Source organism: Salmo trutta, chromosome 14 (assembly GCF_901001165.1).
Source record: "Salmo trutta chromosome 14, fSalTru1.1, whole genome shotgun sequence".
Lineage (NCBI taxonomy): Eukaryota > Metazoa > Chordata > Actinopteri > Salmoniformes > Salmonidae > Salmo > Salmo trutta.
The window spans coordinates 73940035-73958974 of record NC_042970.1 but is presented as its reverse complement, the minus strand read 5'-3'; the positions used below and the strand labels follow the sequence as shown (position 1 = coordinate 73958974).

The following is an 18940-nucleotide window of genomic DNA, read 5'->3' as shown; positions in this document are numbered from 1 at the left end:
ACAGTATTACTACAGTATAGTACTGTTAGCTGAGTCCTCATACTGCTACAGTATTACTACAGTATAGTACTGTTAGCTGAGTCCTCATACTGCTACAGTATTACTACAGTATAGTACTGTCAGCTGAGTCCTCATACTGCTACAGTATTACTACAGTATAGTACTGTCAGCTGAGTCCTCATACTGCTACAGTATTACTACAGTATAGTACTGTAAGCTGAGTCCTCCTACTGCTACAGTATTACTACAGTATAGTACTGTTAGCTGAGTCCTCATACTGCTACAGTATTACTACAGTATAGTACTGTAAGCTGAGTCCTCCTACTGCTACAGTATTACTACAGTATAGTACTGTCAGCTGAGTCCTCATACTGCTACAGTATTACTACAGTATAGTACTGTAAGCTGAGTCCTCCTACTGCTACAGTATTACTACAGTATAGTACTGTGTACAACCCTTTATAGTGCTGACCTTAGATTCAGCCCTCATTTATTTCTTAACATTGGTTGTGTGACTCACATGCTGAAAAGGTAGCCAAAACCACCAAGGGATGACAACAACAAAGGAATAAGGAAGCTTCACTTGGGTCCACGTTTTTCACTCATTACAGGTGGATTGTAAAAACGTTGTGAAATACAGTTGTGCATTGCCTACCAGTGTCATCATTGTGTTGTTGTGGTGTACTACATTGTAAAAGAACACGTTTCACTTTGTGAATGTACTGCAGTGTATCATAATGAAGCTTACAGTATTACTGTATATGATTAGCTAGTTGAATAGGCCTCCATCTAGTTTCAACTGATATGCATAAAACACAATGAAAAACATTCATTCAATGAGTTACTCTCCAAGTCACTCAGTTAATGTGGGAAAAGGTCAAACTCCCAAGACACATTGGCATTGAAAAGATTTCACTCTGCGTTTGTCACATCTCCATGACAGTGATACAAAAACCCTTTGTGCTGTATGAAACAACGAGTTGAACAGGATACAGGATCCCCATCAATTTTACCCTCTGGCTGGATGCAACTGAAGTTCTCTCTTTAGAGATCTCAGAAATATATGGTTCCTCTAGTCGTACACAACTAATCTAGCAGGTAAATAAATTGAACAAGAGAGGTATAATCTTTGAGAAGAGAGAAACTGATACTTAGATGTTTTCCTCCCACTACCTTGTATCATGTGTGTTCATATCACCCTCCATCCTTTCTATGGCATAAAACACTAACTCACTTTGACAGTTTTTCACTGTAAACTTAAGGCTCTACTCAATCCATATCATGGAAATTCAGAGTTAGTGGAGGCTGCACTCACGGTAAACGTTGCATTGGTCAGCTCAATCGGGAATAACCTTTACAGTATTTCTAGTGTGCAATACACTTCAGTGATACAGATTGAATAGTGCCCTTAACAAGCCTGCAAGACAGCCTTCATGAGCAACAATGTCCAAGCCACCAGCAAGTTAAATAAAAAAAGAGAATCATTATATGACAAACGCTTTAAGGATGACATTTCATCAAGGACAATTTGATAATCTTTGTATTAAAAAACATTTTAAAAAGTATAGTCATGGCAATAAGTAGGTGAACATGATTTGAGGATGATTTGACCAAAATATATTATATTTGCTAATTATTCTATTGCTATACTGTATGTCCCTCCAAAAAGTCCTTTCTTGAACCTTATATGCTACGGTATGTCCATAGTTCCGTCCTTACTTTTCCTCTCGTACTTTCGGGCTCTTATTTGCCTTTAAAAAAGTGAATGTCTCAAAACTGCAAACCCACCCAGAGGTCCAATCCTTTCCCACGGAGCTGACAGCTATGACCAATCAAGTTTCACCAAACCTGACCCTTTATCCTATCTCTCAATTGTTGTCAGCAGCCTATACACCAGCAGGAGTAAACAGCTCTTTAAAGTAAGCAAAGTAAGTGTCTCTCAACTGTCTTTCATCCTGCTCCGTACATCCGACGGCAGTAGATCCAGCAGGTTGTCCTCTACCACAAGATTACTGGTCTTCAACAGGGGACAGTCCCCTATCTCCGGAGGTAGAGAGTCTAGTCTGTTCCCCTTGAGCTCCAGGCGCAATAGCTGGGCCAAGTTAGCCACTCTGGGGCTAAGCGAGAGCAGGCAGTTGTTTCCCAACGCCAGGGTCTTGAGCCTCTTGCAGGAGAACAGCTCCTCCGGCAGCTGTTCCAGGGAGTTAAAGGCTGCTGAGAAGAACTGGAGACTCTGGAGTATCCCTACCTCGGGTGGTAGCGACGTGAGCTGGTTGTGGGACAGGTTCAAGTGCCGGAGCTTGGTGCAGTAGAAGAGACGTGACGGAAGTTTCCGGAGCTTGTTCCAACTGACGTTCAGTGTCTCTAAGGACTTCAGCTTAGCAATGTGCTCAGGGATGTAGGCGATGCCGTTGTGCCAGAGACGAAGAGTTACCAGGCGCCGGCAATGTTGTAGACTCAGGATCTCCTCTACTGTCGTCAGCTTGTTTTCCTTCAGGTCCAGTTCCTGCAGGCTTGACAGGCTGAAGACCGCACTGGGGATGCGCTCCAGCTCGCATCCTATCAGCTCCAGAGAGACCAGGTTGGTCAACTTCTTTAGGCTGCTGAAGGCTTGTAGTTTGAGGCCCTCATTATAGATGCAGAGACGCTGGAGGTTGACTGCCACATCCCCAACACTCGGAGGGATCTTGGTTAGGCGGCTGCGAAGCGTCAGGACTCTTAGAGCTTTGAGTTCTCTCAGGGAGTCTAAGGTTGCACTGCGGGAGAGTTCGTGGGTCAAAGTGCCACTCAGGTGGAGCTCTTCGAGACTCTGAAGTGTGTACATCCACATTGGTACCTGCTCCAGTCCTTCAAAGGCTAGCCGGAGGACCTTGAGGTTCTCTCTGAGGTGGGTCAGGGCAGCCAGCTGGAGCTTGGCAGGGCAGTGGATGAGGGACAGCTCCTGGAGAGAACCTAGCTGTATTACACTGGAGGAAATAGTCACGTTGTTTAGCAGCTCCAGTTTGAGAGATTCCACTTCAGGGACATCGAAGACGGTGTCGGGGAGACCCGGGAGCATGAAGAGATGGAGTTCCTGACGGTTGTCGGCGTTCCGGGAGAGGCGGCCCCGCAGCTTCTTGCCGGGCCACTCGTGGTTGAGGTTGACCTGGCGAAGACGGCTCTCGCTGACCTCGGAGAGGAAGACGGCGAAGCGTTTGGAGTAGAGCGCATCGTACTGGTCGCTGAGGTGGAGGAGAAACGCAAAGTCGTTCTTGACGTCTGGAATGTCGTTGATACCCGTCTCCAGTCTAACATGCTCAAAGGAGTACTCTTTAAGAGGTCGATGGAAGAGCCAATAGAGGGTGTAGATGCACAGAAGTCCGTAGACTCCCACAAAGCAGATGTAACAGTAGCACAGCTTGGAGAAGAGGTGGGCTTTGGTGTGGTTGCAGCAGTAGATTTCGAAGCCGGTCAGCTCCGGAGGAACTGAGCAACGAACTACAATCTCAATGTTGGGGACCAATGCAGCGCTGTAACAAGTGATGAGGACGAACTTGAAGACCTTGAGGGAGGTCTGGAGAACGTACATCAGGTAGAGCAGATCCGCCTCCTCCACATGCGTTCTGAACTTCTTCACCTTCTCGAACAGAGCTTTGGCCTGCTCCCCTTCCTTCTTGTCCAAGAGTGAATCCGCTGGCTGTAGTTCCGGGTTCATCTTCTCTGGATTTGACTTGATGGACGACTGCCGGAGAAGTCCCACCATCTCCTCCTCCTCCCCTGGCTCACTGTCCGGCGAGGCAGCGAACGCCGATGCCATCGACTTCGACATGGTGTTCTTCCTCCATATCACCATCTTTTCCTCACCACGCTCCTCAGACACCTCACTCAGCGCCCGGGTGGTCCACGGCGAGTCGAAACACTTCCCCAGGATGGTGACAAAGATCTCGATCTTGGACGACGTCCCAGGGAACTTGAACCAGAAGCTGCTGGCCACCATGAATATCAATGTGTGGATTACCACCAGGTAGGGGAAATACTTGCCGTACCAGTGCACGGCCCGTTCGTAGCAGTAATGGTTGACGAAGATGTACTGGTGGATGTCAAGGTTGTTCTTGCGTCCGTACACCTCCCGGATGATGGGGCTGTAAAATAAGAACTTGGATAGTCCATCTCTAGATGCTGTAGAGACTATCTACTAACCTCGCTCTAACCCAAATACTATTTGAACTCTAAATGTAAACCTTATTCTAAACCTAACCCTAACCTTAGCAAGAAGTTGCTTATCAACAGATCCAAATAGACATGTGTCTTTTTTCTTTATCTGGCCACCAAATTTCCCCCATTAGGAGCTGGGATTCTAACCTCTAGCTCAAGGCTACCTACCTGACGGGCTTGACTAAGGTATGGTGCTCCCATGTCTCGTTCTCGCCGTGGCTACGGACGTGGCTGCAATCGATGGCCTCTGGAGTTGAGCTGGAGAAATGGCTGGGAAGGCAGGAGATCTTCTCCTGGGTGAGCTATGATGGAGAGAGGGAGGGAAAAAGAGAAAGAGAAGCAGAGTGAGTGCTATTGGAAAGATTAGGCAATGGAACAACATGCAGAGTAGCCACCTACATAACATAAGGCTTAGATTTTTGGGATCTATTTCTTTCCTGTTCCAGTTGATATCTAACAGCCATGGGTTCAAATAGTATTTGTTTTCTTTCAAATACCGTTTGAACCCAGGTCTGATATCAACCAATGATTAGGATCGTGTGATGAGAAGATGACATATTAAATACGGAGTTAGTGACCTGATTCCAGGGGAAACATTGATCGATTTAGCCGCGGCGGTGCTAAATACATTTGGGGAAACACTAGTTAACATGTCTCTCTTTTCCCTTCCCACTTGGAGGTCACCACCACTGATAAGAATGCTTTGTTACGTGGCAGGAGTAGATTCAAACAGGACACACTAATCACATCTAAAATGTTTTCATAATCCAGGGCCAAATGCTTTCTACATTAATTCACTTTTTAAGTTGTCCTCACATATCACTAATAACAGGTAAACTTATTCAGGTCAAATTATATTTCATTTACATAAAGTAAGTAATTGCCAAGTATTTTTATTTCATATACTGTAGGCACACCTATTCTTATCGCTACAGGCTACACACTGCCAAAATCTGTCAAGATCCAACAGTTCCATTAGGTGCTTACATTCAGCTGTTGCAATGATGCCCCGGGGGCTAATCTGCTATGTGCTTTAAAGACGCACTCCAGCTATCTTTTGAATTTTTCCTGTTGAAAAACAATATCCCAAGAATAAATACAGTAATATACACACACTTAAGGGTAAAAAAATATATGTTTTGAACAAAACAGTATTTTTTAGACAAAAGTGCAAACTTCAATAGTTGGCCATCATTACTCTGACTGATGTCATCGATTAGAACGGTGCCTTACGAAAGTTTGACTTTCTCAAGTGGGTCAGCCTGAATTTAAAATGGATTAAATTGAGATTTTTTGGTCACTAGCCTACACACAATACCCCAGAATGTCAAAGTGGAATTATGTTATTTTTCTTACAAATTAATACAAAATTAAAAGCTGAAATGTCTTGAGTCAATAACTATTCAACCCTTTTGTTATGGAAAACCTAAATAAGTTCAGGAGTACAAATGTGCTTAACAAGTCACATAATAAGTTGCATGGACTCACTCTGTGTTCAATAATAGTGTTTAACATGATTTTGGAATGACTACCTCATCTCTGTGCCCCACACATCCAATTATCTCTAAGGTCCCTCAGTCGCGCAGTGAATTTCAAACACAGATTCAACCACAAAGACCAGGGAGGTTTTCCAATGCCTCGCAAAGAAGGGCACCTATTGGTAGATGGGTAAAAATAAAATAAAAAACAAACATTGAATATCTCTTTGAGCATGGTGATGTTATTAATTACACTTTGGATGGTGTATCAATACACCCATTCACTACAAAGATACAGGTGTCCTTCCTAACTCAGTTGCTGGGGAAAAAGGAAACGACTCATGGATTTCACCATGAGGCCAATGGTGACTTAAAAACAGTTACAGAGTTTGATGGCTGTGATAAGAGAAAACTGAGGATGGATCAACAACATTGTAGTTACTCCACAATACTAGTGTTATTGACAGAGTGAAAAAAGGAAGCCTGTACAGAATAAAAATATTCCAAAACATGCATCCTGTTTGCAACAAGGCACTAAAGTAAAACTGCAAAAAAATGGAAAAGCAATACACTTTTTGTCCCTAATACAAATTGTTATGTTTGGGACAAATCCAATACAACACATTACTGAGTACCACTCTCCATATTTTCAAGCATAGTGGTGGCTGCATCATGTTAGGGGTATGCTTGTAATTGTTAAGGACTGGGGATTTTTCAGGATACAAAATAAATGGAATGGAGCTAAGCACAGGCAAAACCCTAGAGGAAAACCTAGTTCAGTCTGCTTTCCACCAGGCACTGGGAGATGAATTCACCTTTCAGCAGGACAATAACCTAAAACACAAGGCCAACTCTACACTGGAGTTGCTTACCAAGAAGCCTTCCCTGTAGCTCAGTTGGTAGAGCATGGTGTTTGCAACACCAGGGTTGTGGGTTCGATTCCCACGGGGGGCCAGCACAGGAAAAAAAATGTATGAAATTGTATGAAATGTATGCATTCACTACTGTAAGTTGCTCTGGATAAGAGCGTCTGCTAAAATGACTAAAATGTAATGTAAATGTAAGACAGTGAATGTTCCAGTTTTGACTTAAATCTACTCATCATTCAATGAAAATGTATACCTTCATTGGTGGTTAGTTTGAGTTTAGTCTTACCTGTAAGGTGCATCCGAACACTCCGATCATGAGCATGGCAATACATAGGTATTCCGAGAACACATCCCACCATGGCTTTAGAACCCGGAACTCGGGGTTCTGTGATGAGGCAAAGTTCCGGAACTCAGTTACTGGTATCATCCTGATCACTGTAGCAAAGTGAGGAAGAAGAGGAGGATGCAGAAAGAATGAGGAAGTGACCAGTTGAGGATTAAACCAAAAATAAGCATATCATAAACAACATATGATAATGATAATATCATAATGTATGGCTTTAGTTATAGTCACTATATTACAAAATATCAATGTTTAAGGTTATAGTAAGCCTGCCCAACATTAGAAGATGCAGGTTGACGTTTACTGTCATGAATTTTCCCCTAGAGGCAGAACCAAACGATTTCTGCTATATGGGCAAGCTGTAAAGTCAAAATTGACTATATTGTAAAAATGAGCTTTTTGGTCTGTATTTAAAGTTAGGGTTAGGGATTAGGGTTCAAATCTGATTGTATGTCTTTGTGGCTGTGCCAGCTAGTGACCACTCTGCAGAGCTGCCTACAGGGTGCCCCAGTATCTGTGCATTAGAGACCTCTCTAGCGCCCAGGAAGCTCCGATTCAAACTCCCATTCACCAACTCTGCAAGTGTTATAAAGTCAAAATATGTTTGTTACTCACCAAAGAGTTTCGCTGAGCAACTATCTTCATTTACCCCCGTTACGGCTGGTAGGTACTTTCAAAAAAGGTCTAAGTAAACATTTACAAGCAACCTTTTTTGGAATTGCATACCGGCCGTAACGGGAGTAATAGAAGATAGCTGCTCAGCGAATATTTGGTGAGTAACGAATGTACACTCAATTTATTAGGTACACCCATAGAGTATCGGGTCGGGCCCCGCTTTGCCTCCAAACAGCCTGACTTTTTCGGTGCATGGCGTTCAATTGTTGCTCAATTGCTATCAAGGGACCTAACATTTGGCAGGAAAAAATTCCCCACACCAGTGCACCACCGCCACCAGCCTGTACCATTGACACCAGGCAGGATGGGGCCATTTTGTTTGTTGCACCATTTTCTGTAAACTCTAGACGGTGTCATGCGTGAAAACCCCAGGAGGGCAGGTGTTTCTGAGATACTGAATCCGGCGCGCCTGGCACCAACGATCATACCACACTCAAAGTTGCTTAGGTCACTCGTTTTGCCCATTCTAACGTTCAATTGAACAGTAACTGAATGCCTAGATGCCTGTCTGCCTGCTTTATACAGCAAGCCACAGTCCCGTGACTCAGGAGCGATCCATTTCGGGAACAGGGTGGTGTGCCTAATAAACTGGCCCCGGAGTGTATTTTTTACATTATGACGCTTGCAGGGCTGGTGAATGGGAGTTTGAATCTGAGCTTTCTGGGCATTAGAGAGGTCTCTAACCTCCAGGGCAAGATTCATGACACTAAATGCCAACCTGCTTAGAAAACTCATCTGACACAAAGACTGGATTATAAGCAACATGTCTCTACCTGATAGTAACCTATAATTTAGGAAGAAATTTTGTGTTTTCGAAAGGGGTTGGGGAGGGAATAGAATGTGCTTCTCCTGAGGTGTCTCCTACAGTATCTATGAGCCTTGCATGGGAAAATGTGGGGCCAGAACTGTAGTCCAAAGTGGACAAACTACACTGAACAAAAACTTAAACGCAACATGTAAAGTGTTGGTCCCATGTTTCATGAGCTGAAACAAAAGATGCCAGAAATGTTCCATATGCAATAAAGGCTTATTTATCTCAAATTTTGTGCACAAATTTGTTTACATCCCTGTTAGTGAGCATTTCTCCTTTGCCAAGATAATCCATCCACCTGACAGGTATGGCATATCAAGAAGCTGATTAAACGGCATGATCATTACACGGGTGCACCGTGTGCTGGGGACAATAAAAGGCCACTCTAAAATGTGCAGTACACAATTCCTAGAAGCTGAAAATGTCCCAGTTCTTCCATGGCCTGCATACACACCAGACATTTCACCCATTGAGCATGTTTGGGATACTCTGGATCAACGTGTACGACAGCGTGTTCCAGTTCCTGTCCACATCCAGCAACTTCACACAGCCGTAGAAGAGGAGTGGGACAACATTCCACAGGTCACAATCAACAGCCTGATCAACTCTATGAGAAGGAGATGTGTCGCACTGCATGAGGCAAATGGTGGTCACACCAGATACTGACTACTTTTCTTATTTAAAAAAAATATTATTATTGAACCTTTATTTAACTAGGCAATATCCATGTACCCACCTTTTTTTAAGGTATCTGGGAGCAACAGATGTATATCTGCATTCCCAGTCATGTGAAATCCATAGATTAGGGTCTAATGAATGTATTTCAATTGACTGATTTCCTTATATGAACTGTAACTGAGTAAAACCTTTGAAATGTTTGCATATTGTGTTTATATTTTTGTTCTGTATTGTATGACAAGACAACAATGGCTGATCAACAAAGAGAGGTCTCTAAGAACAGTGATACAGTTGAGGTAATCATATCTTGGGTGTTTTAAATTCAAGAGGTACATGACCATTTCACAACAGGCTTAGTCATTTTGTCTCCCTCGTGTCAGTGTATTTAAAGCAAATAGCCTAGCTAATGACTGAGAATGCAACTATTTCATTCTGAAAACCTTATTTATATTGACCAAAACCATGAACATTTCAACATGCTTTGTGAAAGTAGCCTACACTTTTATAGGGTAGCCAGCCTATAACTTATCCTATATTAAAAAAACGGACACTTTATGACACATGTATTACAGTACACTACACAATGAATCAGGAAAACACTGCTTATTGCACATGAGCCAATTGATTTTACAGTTCGTTATGGCCTCCGCCATACCTTGTGAGAAAAGCATCTTGTCACACAAAATTGAAGACACAATTTTCGTTTACAAAAGTAGTTTGTAATCTATTTCACATAATCGATTTTCAAAACAATTCATGAAAGTTATTTTTTAAGTTCAAATGTATGAAAGATAAAGAATACGTTTAAAGAACCAAAAGTTCTCAAATATTTCTGATATGAATTGTTTCAGAGCGGGCAACTTACCTGAGCTCGTGCGAGATCCACGGGGGGGTTAGTCCGCGAGTGTCCCTCCTAACAGACAGTATCAGAACGCCGACACATCGCTGCCAGGCCACTCAATAGGCTATTGAGGCGGGAAAATACTTATTGTTTTCGGCTTTTAGTCGATGACAACATGGACCCAAGTTTAAGTTTGAGATAGTTGTTTGAGTGTGAGGTGTCGTTCAGTAGCCTACCACGCCACACAGGATTGTCGAAGTCCATACAGGTAATGCAAGCCTTCCGCCTCCTGAAATACGTACGACGCATCGACGCTTAATCTTACTCTGACTGGCCCACCCAGTGACAGTGTGCCCCCAGAAAAAATCTACGGATGTGTCCATTTTTTGCTTACATAGGCAATTAAATAGGAATGTCACCTTGACATTGATCTAGAATGAAGAGAAGTGCATCATCATTATTATTCAGCATTTTTTGTTTCTTTCTTGGTCTGTATAATCATTTATAGAACTCAAGTCCATACTTTTCAATGGAGCCGAGTTGCGATGAGGGTCGGCAGAGTGTACCTCCGACTACATTGTTTCAGTATCAGTCGATACTTGCAGAAATGCCCATTCTTCAATGTGTACCTTGTAACTGTTTGGCCTGTGTAACTACGTTATTTTCTTTGGGTGCTGCAACCAGTAGTTTAAAAAAAAAAAAAAAAAGCATTTTACGCGACCTCCACGAAGGGAGCCATTAACAGAGAAGGAAGAGCTTAGTTTTGGCAGGGGATGCATAGAATGCATTTTTTTTTTAAATAAAAAACTATGGGTTGCAACACCCACTGACAACTATAACAATCAGGACAAGCACAGGTACACAGTTAGCGTTAAATCATTTATCTTTATAAAATTATCCATAAGACTGGCAGTGCATGTTTGAAGTGGCAAACTTCATATTCCATTGGATTTCGCGGCGCAATTTGACAGGCATCACATAAAATGCTATTTTTTGCGAAAACTAGATTGCAGCACCCAAGGACAATAACGCAGATAACCATGCGCAATGCCAAGCGTCGACTGGAGTGGTGTAAAGCTTGCCTCCAATGGACTCTGGAGAAGTGGAAACGTGTTCTCTGGAGTGATGAATCACGCTTCACCATCTGGCAGTCCTACTGACGAATCTGGGTTTGGCGGATGCCAGGAGAACGCTACCTGCCCCAATGCATAGTGCTAACTGTAAAGTTTGGTGGAGGAGAAATAATGGTCTGGGGCTGTTTTTCATGGTTCGGGCTAGGCCCTTTAGTTCCACTGAAGGGAAATCTTAACGCTACAGCATACAATTACATTCTAGATGATTCTGTGCTTCCAACTTTATGGCAACAGTTTAGGGAAGACCCTTTCCTGTTACAGAATGACAATGGCCCCGTGCACAAAGCGAGGTCCATACAGAAATGGTTTGTCGAGATCTGTGTGGAACAACTTGACTGGCCTCAACCCCATAAAAAACGATTGGGATGAAATGGAACGCTGAGTGCGAGCCCGGCCTAATCGCCCAACATCAGTGTCGGACCTCACTAATGCTCGTGGCTGAATGGAAGCAAGTCCCCACAGAAATGTTCCAACATCTAGAAAGCCTTCCCAGAAGAGTGGAGACTGAAATAGTACAAAAAAATAATAATAATAATCATAAAAAAATTTAAAAAATGCATGAAATGAAATGTATGCATTCACTACTGTAAGTCGCTCTGGATACGAGCGTCTGCTAAATGACAAAAAATGTAAAATGTAAAACAAATTGCAGCAAATGGGGGTACAAACTCCATATTAATGCCCGTGATTTTGGAATGAGATGTTCGACGAGCAGGTGTCCACATACTTTTGGTCATGTAGTGTATATGGAGTTGAGTTTAGGCTACTTATCTAAATCTACTGTAGCCCAGTGCCTATTTTGCATTCCGCTGCCAGATTCACCAAGGGAATGCGAAATGTCAAGTCATCATGAATGGCCAGTACTTACAATTAATTACTTGGTTTACAGCCAACAGCTTACAGTTACATTATAAAATAAGAAATAATATTGAACAAATATAAAACATTAAACCCTTAATAGTAAAATATGTTTACTATTATTTTAATATTGCAAATTTAATCCAAAATCCACATCAATGTTGTCATCAATAACTTGTGATATCGTGGCCATCTGGTGGTATCACGAAAATCTGTGTTTAGGCGCCATCTTGTGGCAGCATGATGCAGACCACAGAGTTTCTAAACCCAGAGGAGCAACATTGCGAGACTTCCGGGAACGCTTGTGAAAGCAGACCAGGCCGGAGTTTGGCGTTAGAGAAGTCAATTAGAGAAGTGGAAAAATTCTTCCTTTAGTTGTAAACGTTTTTGAAATCTAAAAGACACAACCGAGATTCGAGACAATGTCGTAAGTAGCTGAGCATGCTATGACTAACCTCCTGAAAATGACAAACTGACAAGTTTTCATTTTCGTCAAAAACAACGATATATCGAAGGCATGCCTTTGATTTGACGACCTGCACATGCACAGTTCGGCGCGAGACGACCGTTAGAAGCGATTAAGTGCTTCTGCGCATGAATTTAGCCAGCCAAAGTCGCCATGACATCGCATACGAGCGTGATCGGGGATTTCTATTGGAGAAGCAGTTTCTGCCCATCGTCGTACTGTACTCTCTTTGTACAGACACTCACTGATCAGGGCCCGGTTTCCCTAAAGTATTGTAACGACCCTGGGTTTATAAGCGCGGAAATCGATTCTGCCGCTCGAGCATGCTTTTGCGGCACAGTCGATAGCGCGCCGGACTTCGGGCTTGAAGGTCGAGGGTTCGAGACCTGCTCCTTGCCTGTTCATTACATTGGTGTCGGAAGTGATCGGACCTTGCATCCACGACAGTGCGTGTGCTTGGCCGGTGAGCGCGTTCCTGTAAGGCGTTGAGTCGCAAGCTAGCGCGAGGACGCGCTCTTTGAAAGGAGGGAGTAGTGTAACAACCCTGGGTTTATAAGCGCGGAAATCGATTCTGCCGCTCGAGCATGCTTTTGCGGCACAGTCGATAGCGCGCCGGACTTCGGGCTTGAAGGTCGAGGGTTCGAGACCTGCTCCTTGCCTGTTCATTACAGTATCTTAAGGCCAAGTTCAACGATGGTTCTAACGAACCGGATCCAGGTGCCTTTCTCTCAAAGCTAATTGGAGTATTGCTAAAACTAGGCTCAGATCACCTTCTTCATTTTGATCGCAACGGCAAAAACGTATCCTATATCAGCACTTCTAAATCAGACGCTGTGTGAATACGAGCCCTGAACTGGGATTTCGACAAAGAAACATATGCCACTGTTAAAATAAACATATTTTAATATACAATGTGTTTTGTACAGTGTTTGTTTGCTGAAAAATGTACAAAGCATTTCTTTAAATATTCTATTATATTTCTTTAACTACTAAGAAGAGGAAAAAAAGTCCCTTTCAAAAGAGGCAACCTTTCTATACAAATTTAGGCATTCAACAGGCATGCCTAAATACAATGCATGCTTCTCATTAGCAGGAAAACAATATCAGAGTCCAATTTTAATCGTTGTAGTAAGTCAAAGCAAACAAGAAAAAAAAGGACAAAATTAATAAATAAAAAACTTCAGCTCTTAAATTCTTCTGTACAAGACTCCATTGGAATATAATATCAATGTACAAAACATCACTTAAAAAAACCTTTGTAGTTTAATTAAACCGCTGTTACAAATACATTTCTTTAAGTAGCCCGTACTAAATAGCACTCTATTCCCAATTTAGTTTTGGCAGGCTCCAGCCCACTGACATTCCTTCTCCATCGATAGAGCAGCGGAATTCAATTCAGAGTCATCAGGAAATATTTAGTGCACTACTCTTGATAAGGGCCCATAGGGCTCTGGTCAAACGTAGTGCACGACATAGGGAATAGGGTGACATTTGGGACTGAACCCTTTTCTTCTCTTCTTCCCATTTAGTGACATTATCAATGCGACTTAATGCACAACAATGGTCACTTGACCTGTGGTTTGGCCAGATGTGTGTACGAGTGTTAAAACCCAAAAGCAATCGCAGGGGGGAGATTGGAGATATATTTGTGTGTAATGTTATAAAATTAATTGACACTTCTTTGTCCTTATGGGCGGTCCTTGTGAGTTCCCTACTCTAAACTTTTTAGTACATTCCCGTCCCACAAATTCTTTATGATTGGTTTGCGACACTATTGAGCCGATAGTATCTACTCTCTAGGCCTACTTCGACCACTGTAGGCTAAGTCTCCAACCCTTGGCCCGAGCACCAACGTGCTTTCTTGCCACCAGAGAGTGGTCTGTATGCTGATGGTGGTAATCATGCCAGCAGGCATAGTAATGGCACTTATATTAGGAAAACCCTAAAATTCCCTATTTGTCCACAGACTTTGCCAAAAGTACTACAGATGTAGGATCTTTAAATTTGAGAGAGTTTGCTACAGTAGGAAAAGAATCCTGCAGCAACAGGAAATATGAATTATGTGGATTATAATTAATGGACATTTTTGTGTAGGGTTGATACATTTTTCATTAGGGAAAATCAAATCTAACATTTTTAAGTGGAAAATTCTAATTTTAGAAGCCTTTTTAAACCTTGAATACACTACAAGTTCGCATTTACTGCTGTTCAGGAAAATTCTCTGCAATAGGTACTTTGTCTTACACTTTCTTGTTGTTGAAGGTATGCAATTTTGTATATTTCTTCCCCTCCCCAAAATATTTGGTTTATCTGCACAGGCTGGTCTTGAAATAGAAAAAAGTGAGGTTAGTTAGTAGCCTTTGAAATATATTGTACAGCCCTTTCTCTTGGTGTAGACCAGGGAAACATTGGTCATTGGTCCAAGGGGGAGCTACAGTGCTACTGTGGTGGTATGGGATGGCGCACATAGAAGTAGATTTGAACAGATTAAACAATCTAGAACTCCTATTTCTATGACTTTGCCCATCTGCATTGTTATCACGGGAACAGTGAGTGAATCAACGTGCTAGATCATAAACCATATACAATTTATCATTAAACAACTTGTCACATATGACTGAAGTTGTGTGAAACCAACATGGCTAGGGAGGGCCTCTGTGATCTTGTGTTTTTCAGAAGACCTGTGTTTCTGTCTTCTATTCAAGGCGGGGGCGCTTTTCCATGGAAGACTGAAGAGGACTGAGCCAGGGATGGTGGAGAGCGTACGACTCAAGTCCCCTTGCCGAAGGCACCGTGTCTGGAGTTATGGTACGATCCAGAGTCCCCTCCTGTCCCTGAACACCCCAAACTACCACCCTCACAACCGCCAGTGACCTCCGTCCTCTCATGCTTCAGACACTGGGCCAGGTCCTTTTGGCAGGGCTCCATGGTAACGGCCACGCCCACACCACTGCGGCCCGACATCATGCGGGTCACCTCCGACCACGTGTCCGTCTCCGGGTCATAACACTCCACGCTGTCCAGGAACGTGTTCCCGTCATAACCTCCTGTAGAACGGAGGAGGAGAGGAGAAGCACTCTTTAGGACATAGGATGGGATTTATAAACACTTATAACATATGAGAATTGTATCTCAAAATGTAAATAATAACACGTATTTTATATAGTGCTTTTCATTACACGTTGAATCACAAAGTTGCTTTTAAAAACAAAACAATTCAACAACAAAAAATGTAGGAGGATCTGGTAGTTATTGGGCGATGGTCTTTCATCATGGACAGTTCAGAAAGGTAGTATTATGAGCGGAGGGAGCATTGCTGGAACAGCCAGGCAGGGAGGCAGAGACATCTGACAGACAGGCCACGGAGCTCTTCATCGGGTACCTCGTCTGTCGATGTTCACAGCTCCTCCTCTCAGGCTGGTAGCACCCACCTGGCTCATGCTTCAGGGACTGTAAAAGCGCAAACAAGACCACCGCACCTCAGCAGTAGTCCTGAAACGCGCCCTACGAGGCGAGCCTCTGCATCACCTCACACCGCAGTCCACTTCCCTCTAGGAGCCGGAGCAGGAGGCCAAAAAGCCGATGCTGTTCACCAGGTGTTGCTGCTGCATCATTCAAATGGAGCTAGCTGCCAAATATAAACTGACTTGCTATAATCACTCCTGCAATTCCGTGAGTCACCACCAGATGCGTCTCCCAACAAATGATCAAAAACAACAAAAAATTCAACTAAATAAATAAATAAAAACACTAAGATATGCTCTCTCTATGTCACTTCCACACTGGAAAACTAAATGTGACCTAAACACTGTAGTACTAAATACTGCACTTCATATGGGGGTTGATTCTGTCATAATGTATTAGCTAAAACAAAATGGGTATTTGGGGCGGACTCCATTGCTTTGTTTACGGCGTTCAAAGAAATAATTCTTGCCCCCGAAGCAAATTACTCATAATTACATTAATGCATTGTTGCGGTAGAACCTGCTTCTACAATACCCACCCAGTACATAGATCTTCCCATGGTGCGCGGTGACGCCCAGGGCGGAGCGCCGGTGCCTCATGGAGGCTGCAAAGCTCCAGGTGTCAGTCTCAACGTCGTAGCGCTCCACTGTGTTCAGCTGGTTGGTGCCGTCATAGCCCCCCATCACGTAGATACGGTTCCCCAGCGCACACACACCTGATGGGTCAAAGTTCATTATTAGAAGGGCCTTCTTGACACAGGTGGGACTTTAGGCCTACACACAGGTTTCACTCTGAATCTCCACCCTTTACCCAGAATAGTGCATTTAAAATCGATTTGAAAACATTGGATTTGTGCAAGCATGGCTGGAGAGTTTCCACCATATTCCTGTCCACACCTTTTAAATAAATGAAGGGGCGTGTAAGTACACACGTTGAGAGAAGGGTCGAGAATCAGACCGTAAATTCTGTCCAAAGTCAGTGTGCTCCCTTTCGTTCCTCACCTGCCCCAGAGCGCACAGTGTTCATGGCAGCCATGCTCTTCCACTCATCCCTCTCTGGGTTATAACACTCTGAGGAGGAGAGACGGTGTGTGCCGTCGAACCCCCCCACCGCGTACAGCAGCCGGTTGATGACCGCCACGCCCACCCCGATACGCCGCGTCAACATGGGGGCCACCAGGTGCCACTGGTCCCTGTCTGGGTCATACCTGAGGAGGAGGGGACAGAGACACTGTCAGTCAAACACACTGACAACACCAGCGGAGCAGGACAGAGACACGCCCACAAAATCAACCAACTGAACTATATTTAGTGTGAGGTTGGAAAATCGTGACATCAAAGTAATTTCTTCCTGGTTTATTTTTAGGCACAAAGAAATACTTTCTTTGAGATAAAAAATATATATACTGTATATAAACTCAGCAAAAAAAGAAACGTCCTCTCTCTGTCAACTGTGTTTGTTTTCAGCAAACTTAACATGTGTCAATATTTGTATGAACATAAGATTCAACAACAGACATAAACTGAACAAGTTCCACAGACATGTGACTCACAGAAATTGAATAATGTGTCCCTGAACAAAGGGGGGGTCAAAATCAAAAGCAACAGTCAGTATCTGTTTTGGCCACCAGCTGCATTAAGTACTGCAGTGCATCTCCTCCACATGGACTGCACCAGATTTGCCAGTTCTTGCTGTGAGATGTTACCCCACTCTTCCACCAAGGCACCTGCAAGTTCCCCAACATTTCTGAGGGGAATGACCCTAGCCCTCACCCTCCGATCCAACAGGTCCCAGACGTGCTCAATGGGATTGAGATCCAGGCTCTTCGCTGGCCATGGTAGAACACTGACATTCCTGTCTTGCAGGCAATCATGCACAGAACGAGCAGTATGGCTGGTGGCATTGTCATGCTGGAGGGTCATGTCAGGATGAGCCTGCCGGAAGGGTACCACATCAGGGAGGAGGATGTCTTCCCTGTAATGCACAGCGTTGAGATTGCCTGCAATGACAACAAGCACAGCCCGATGATGCTGTGACACACCGCCCCAGACCATGACGGACCCTCCACCTCCAAATCGATCCCGCTCCAGAGTACAGGCCTCGGTGTAACGCTCATTCCTTCGACGATAAACGCGAATCCGACCATCACCCCTGGTGAGACAAACCACGATTCGTCAGTGAAGAGCACTTTCTGCCAGTCCTGTCTGGTCCAGCGACGGTGGGTTTGTGCCCATAGGCGACATTGTTGCCGGTGATGTCTGGTGAGGACCTGCCTTTCACCAGGCCTACAAGCCCTCAGTCCAGCCTCTCTCAGCCTATTGCGGACAGTCTGAGCACTGATGGAGGGATTGTGCGTTCCTGGTGTAACTCGGGCAGTTGTTGCCATCCTGTACCTGTCCCGCAGGTGTGATGTTCGGATGTACCGATCCTGTGCAGGTGTTGTTACATGTGGTCTGCCACTACGAGGACGATCAGCTGTCCATCCTGTCTCCCTGTAGCACTGTCTTAGGCATTTCACAGTACAGACATTGCAATTTATTGCCCTGGCCACATCTGCAGTCCTCATGCCTCCTTGCAGCATGCCTAAGGCACGTTAACGCAGATGAGCAGGGACCTTGGGCATCTTTCTTTTGGTGTTTTTCCAGAGTCAGTAGAAAGGCCTATTTTGTGCCCTAAGTTTTCATAACTGTGGCCTTAATTGCCTACCATCTGTAAGCTGTTAGTGTCTTAACGACCTTTCCACATGTGCATGTTCATTAATTGTTAATGGTTCATTGAACAAGCATGGGAAACAGTGTTTAACCTGTTATGGATAGGGGCAGTATTTTCACGGCCGGATAAAAAACGTACCCGATTTAATCTGTTTATTACTCCTGCCCAGAAACTAGAATATGCATATAATTGTTTGATTTGGATAGAAAACACCCTAAAGTTTCTAAAACTGTTTGAATGGTGTCTGTGAGTATAACAGAACTCATATGGCAGGCCAAAACCTGAGAAGATTCCAAACAGGAAGTGCCCTCTCTGACCATTTCTTGGCCTTCTTTAGCCTCTTTATTGAAAACAGAGGATCTCTGCTGTAACGTGACACTTTCTAAGGCTCCCATAGGCTCTCAGAAGGCGCCAGAA

General features: G+C 43.8%; 2 protein-coding genes across 5 annotated transcripts in view; both read right to left on the bottom strand.

Annotated features, from left to right (window-relative positions):
- Positions 1-461: 461 nt before the first annotated feature.
- On the bottom strand, positions 462-10646 carry LOC115147369 (volume-regulated anion channel subunit LRRC8C). Of its 2 annotated transcripts, XM_029689581.1 has the most exons (4): positions 9914-10646; positions 6828-6976; positions 4363-4496; positions 462-4121 (listed from the first exon to the last, which is right to left on the bottom strand). In XM_029689581.1, the coding sequence occupies exons 2-4, from the start codon at positions 6966-6968 to the stop codon at positions 1940-1942; spliced, it is 2457 nt and encodes an 818-aa protein (XP_029545441.1). In that variant the 5' UTR covers positions 6969-6976; positions 9914-10646; the 3' UTR covers positions 462-1939. The 2 variants fall into 2 exon arrangements, with proteins under 2 accessions (XP_029545441.1, XP_029545442.1); XM_029689582.1 differs by lacking the exons at positions 6828-6976; positions 9914-10646 and adding an exon at positions 5727-5757.
- Positions 10647-13226: 2580 nt separating this feature from the next.
- The window catches only part of LOC115147367 (kelch-like ECH-associated protein 1), a 28320-nt gene continuing 22606 nt past the window's right edge, over positions 13227-18940 (bottom strand). For all 3 annotated transcript variants that reach the window (XM_029689579.1, XM_029689578.1, XM_029689580.1), the window contains exons 7-9: positions 16813-17018; positions 16350-16526; positions 13227-15393 (exon numbers count right to left, since the gene is read on the bottom strand). In XM_029689579.1, the coding sequence (XP_029545439.1) occupies positions 15116-15393; positions 16350-16526; positions 16813-17018 (661 nt within the window). In that variant the 3' untranslated portion in view covers positions 13227-15115. The remainder of the gene's footprint in view (positions 15394-16349; positions 16527-16812; positions 17019-18940) is intronic.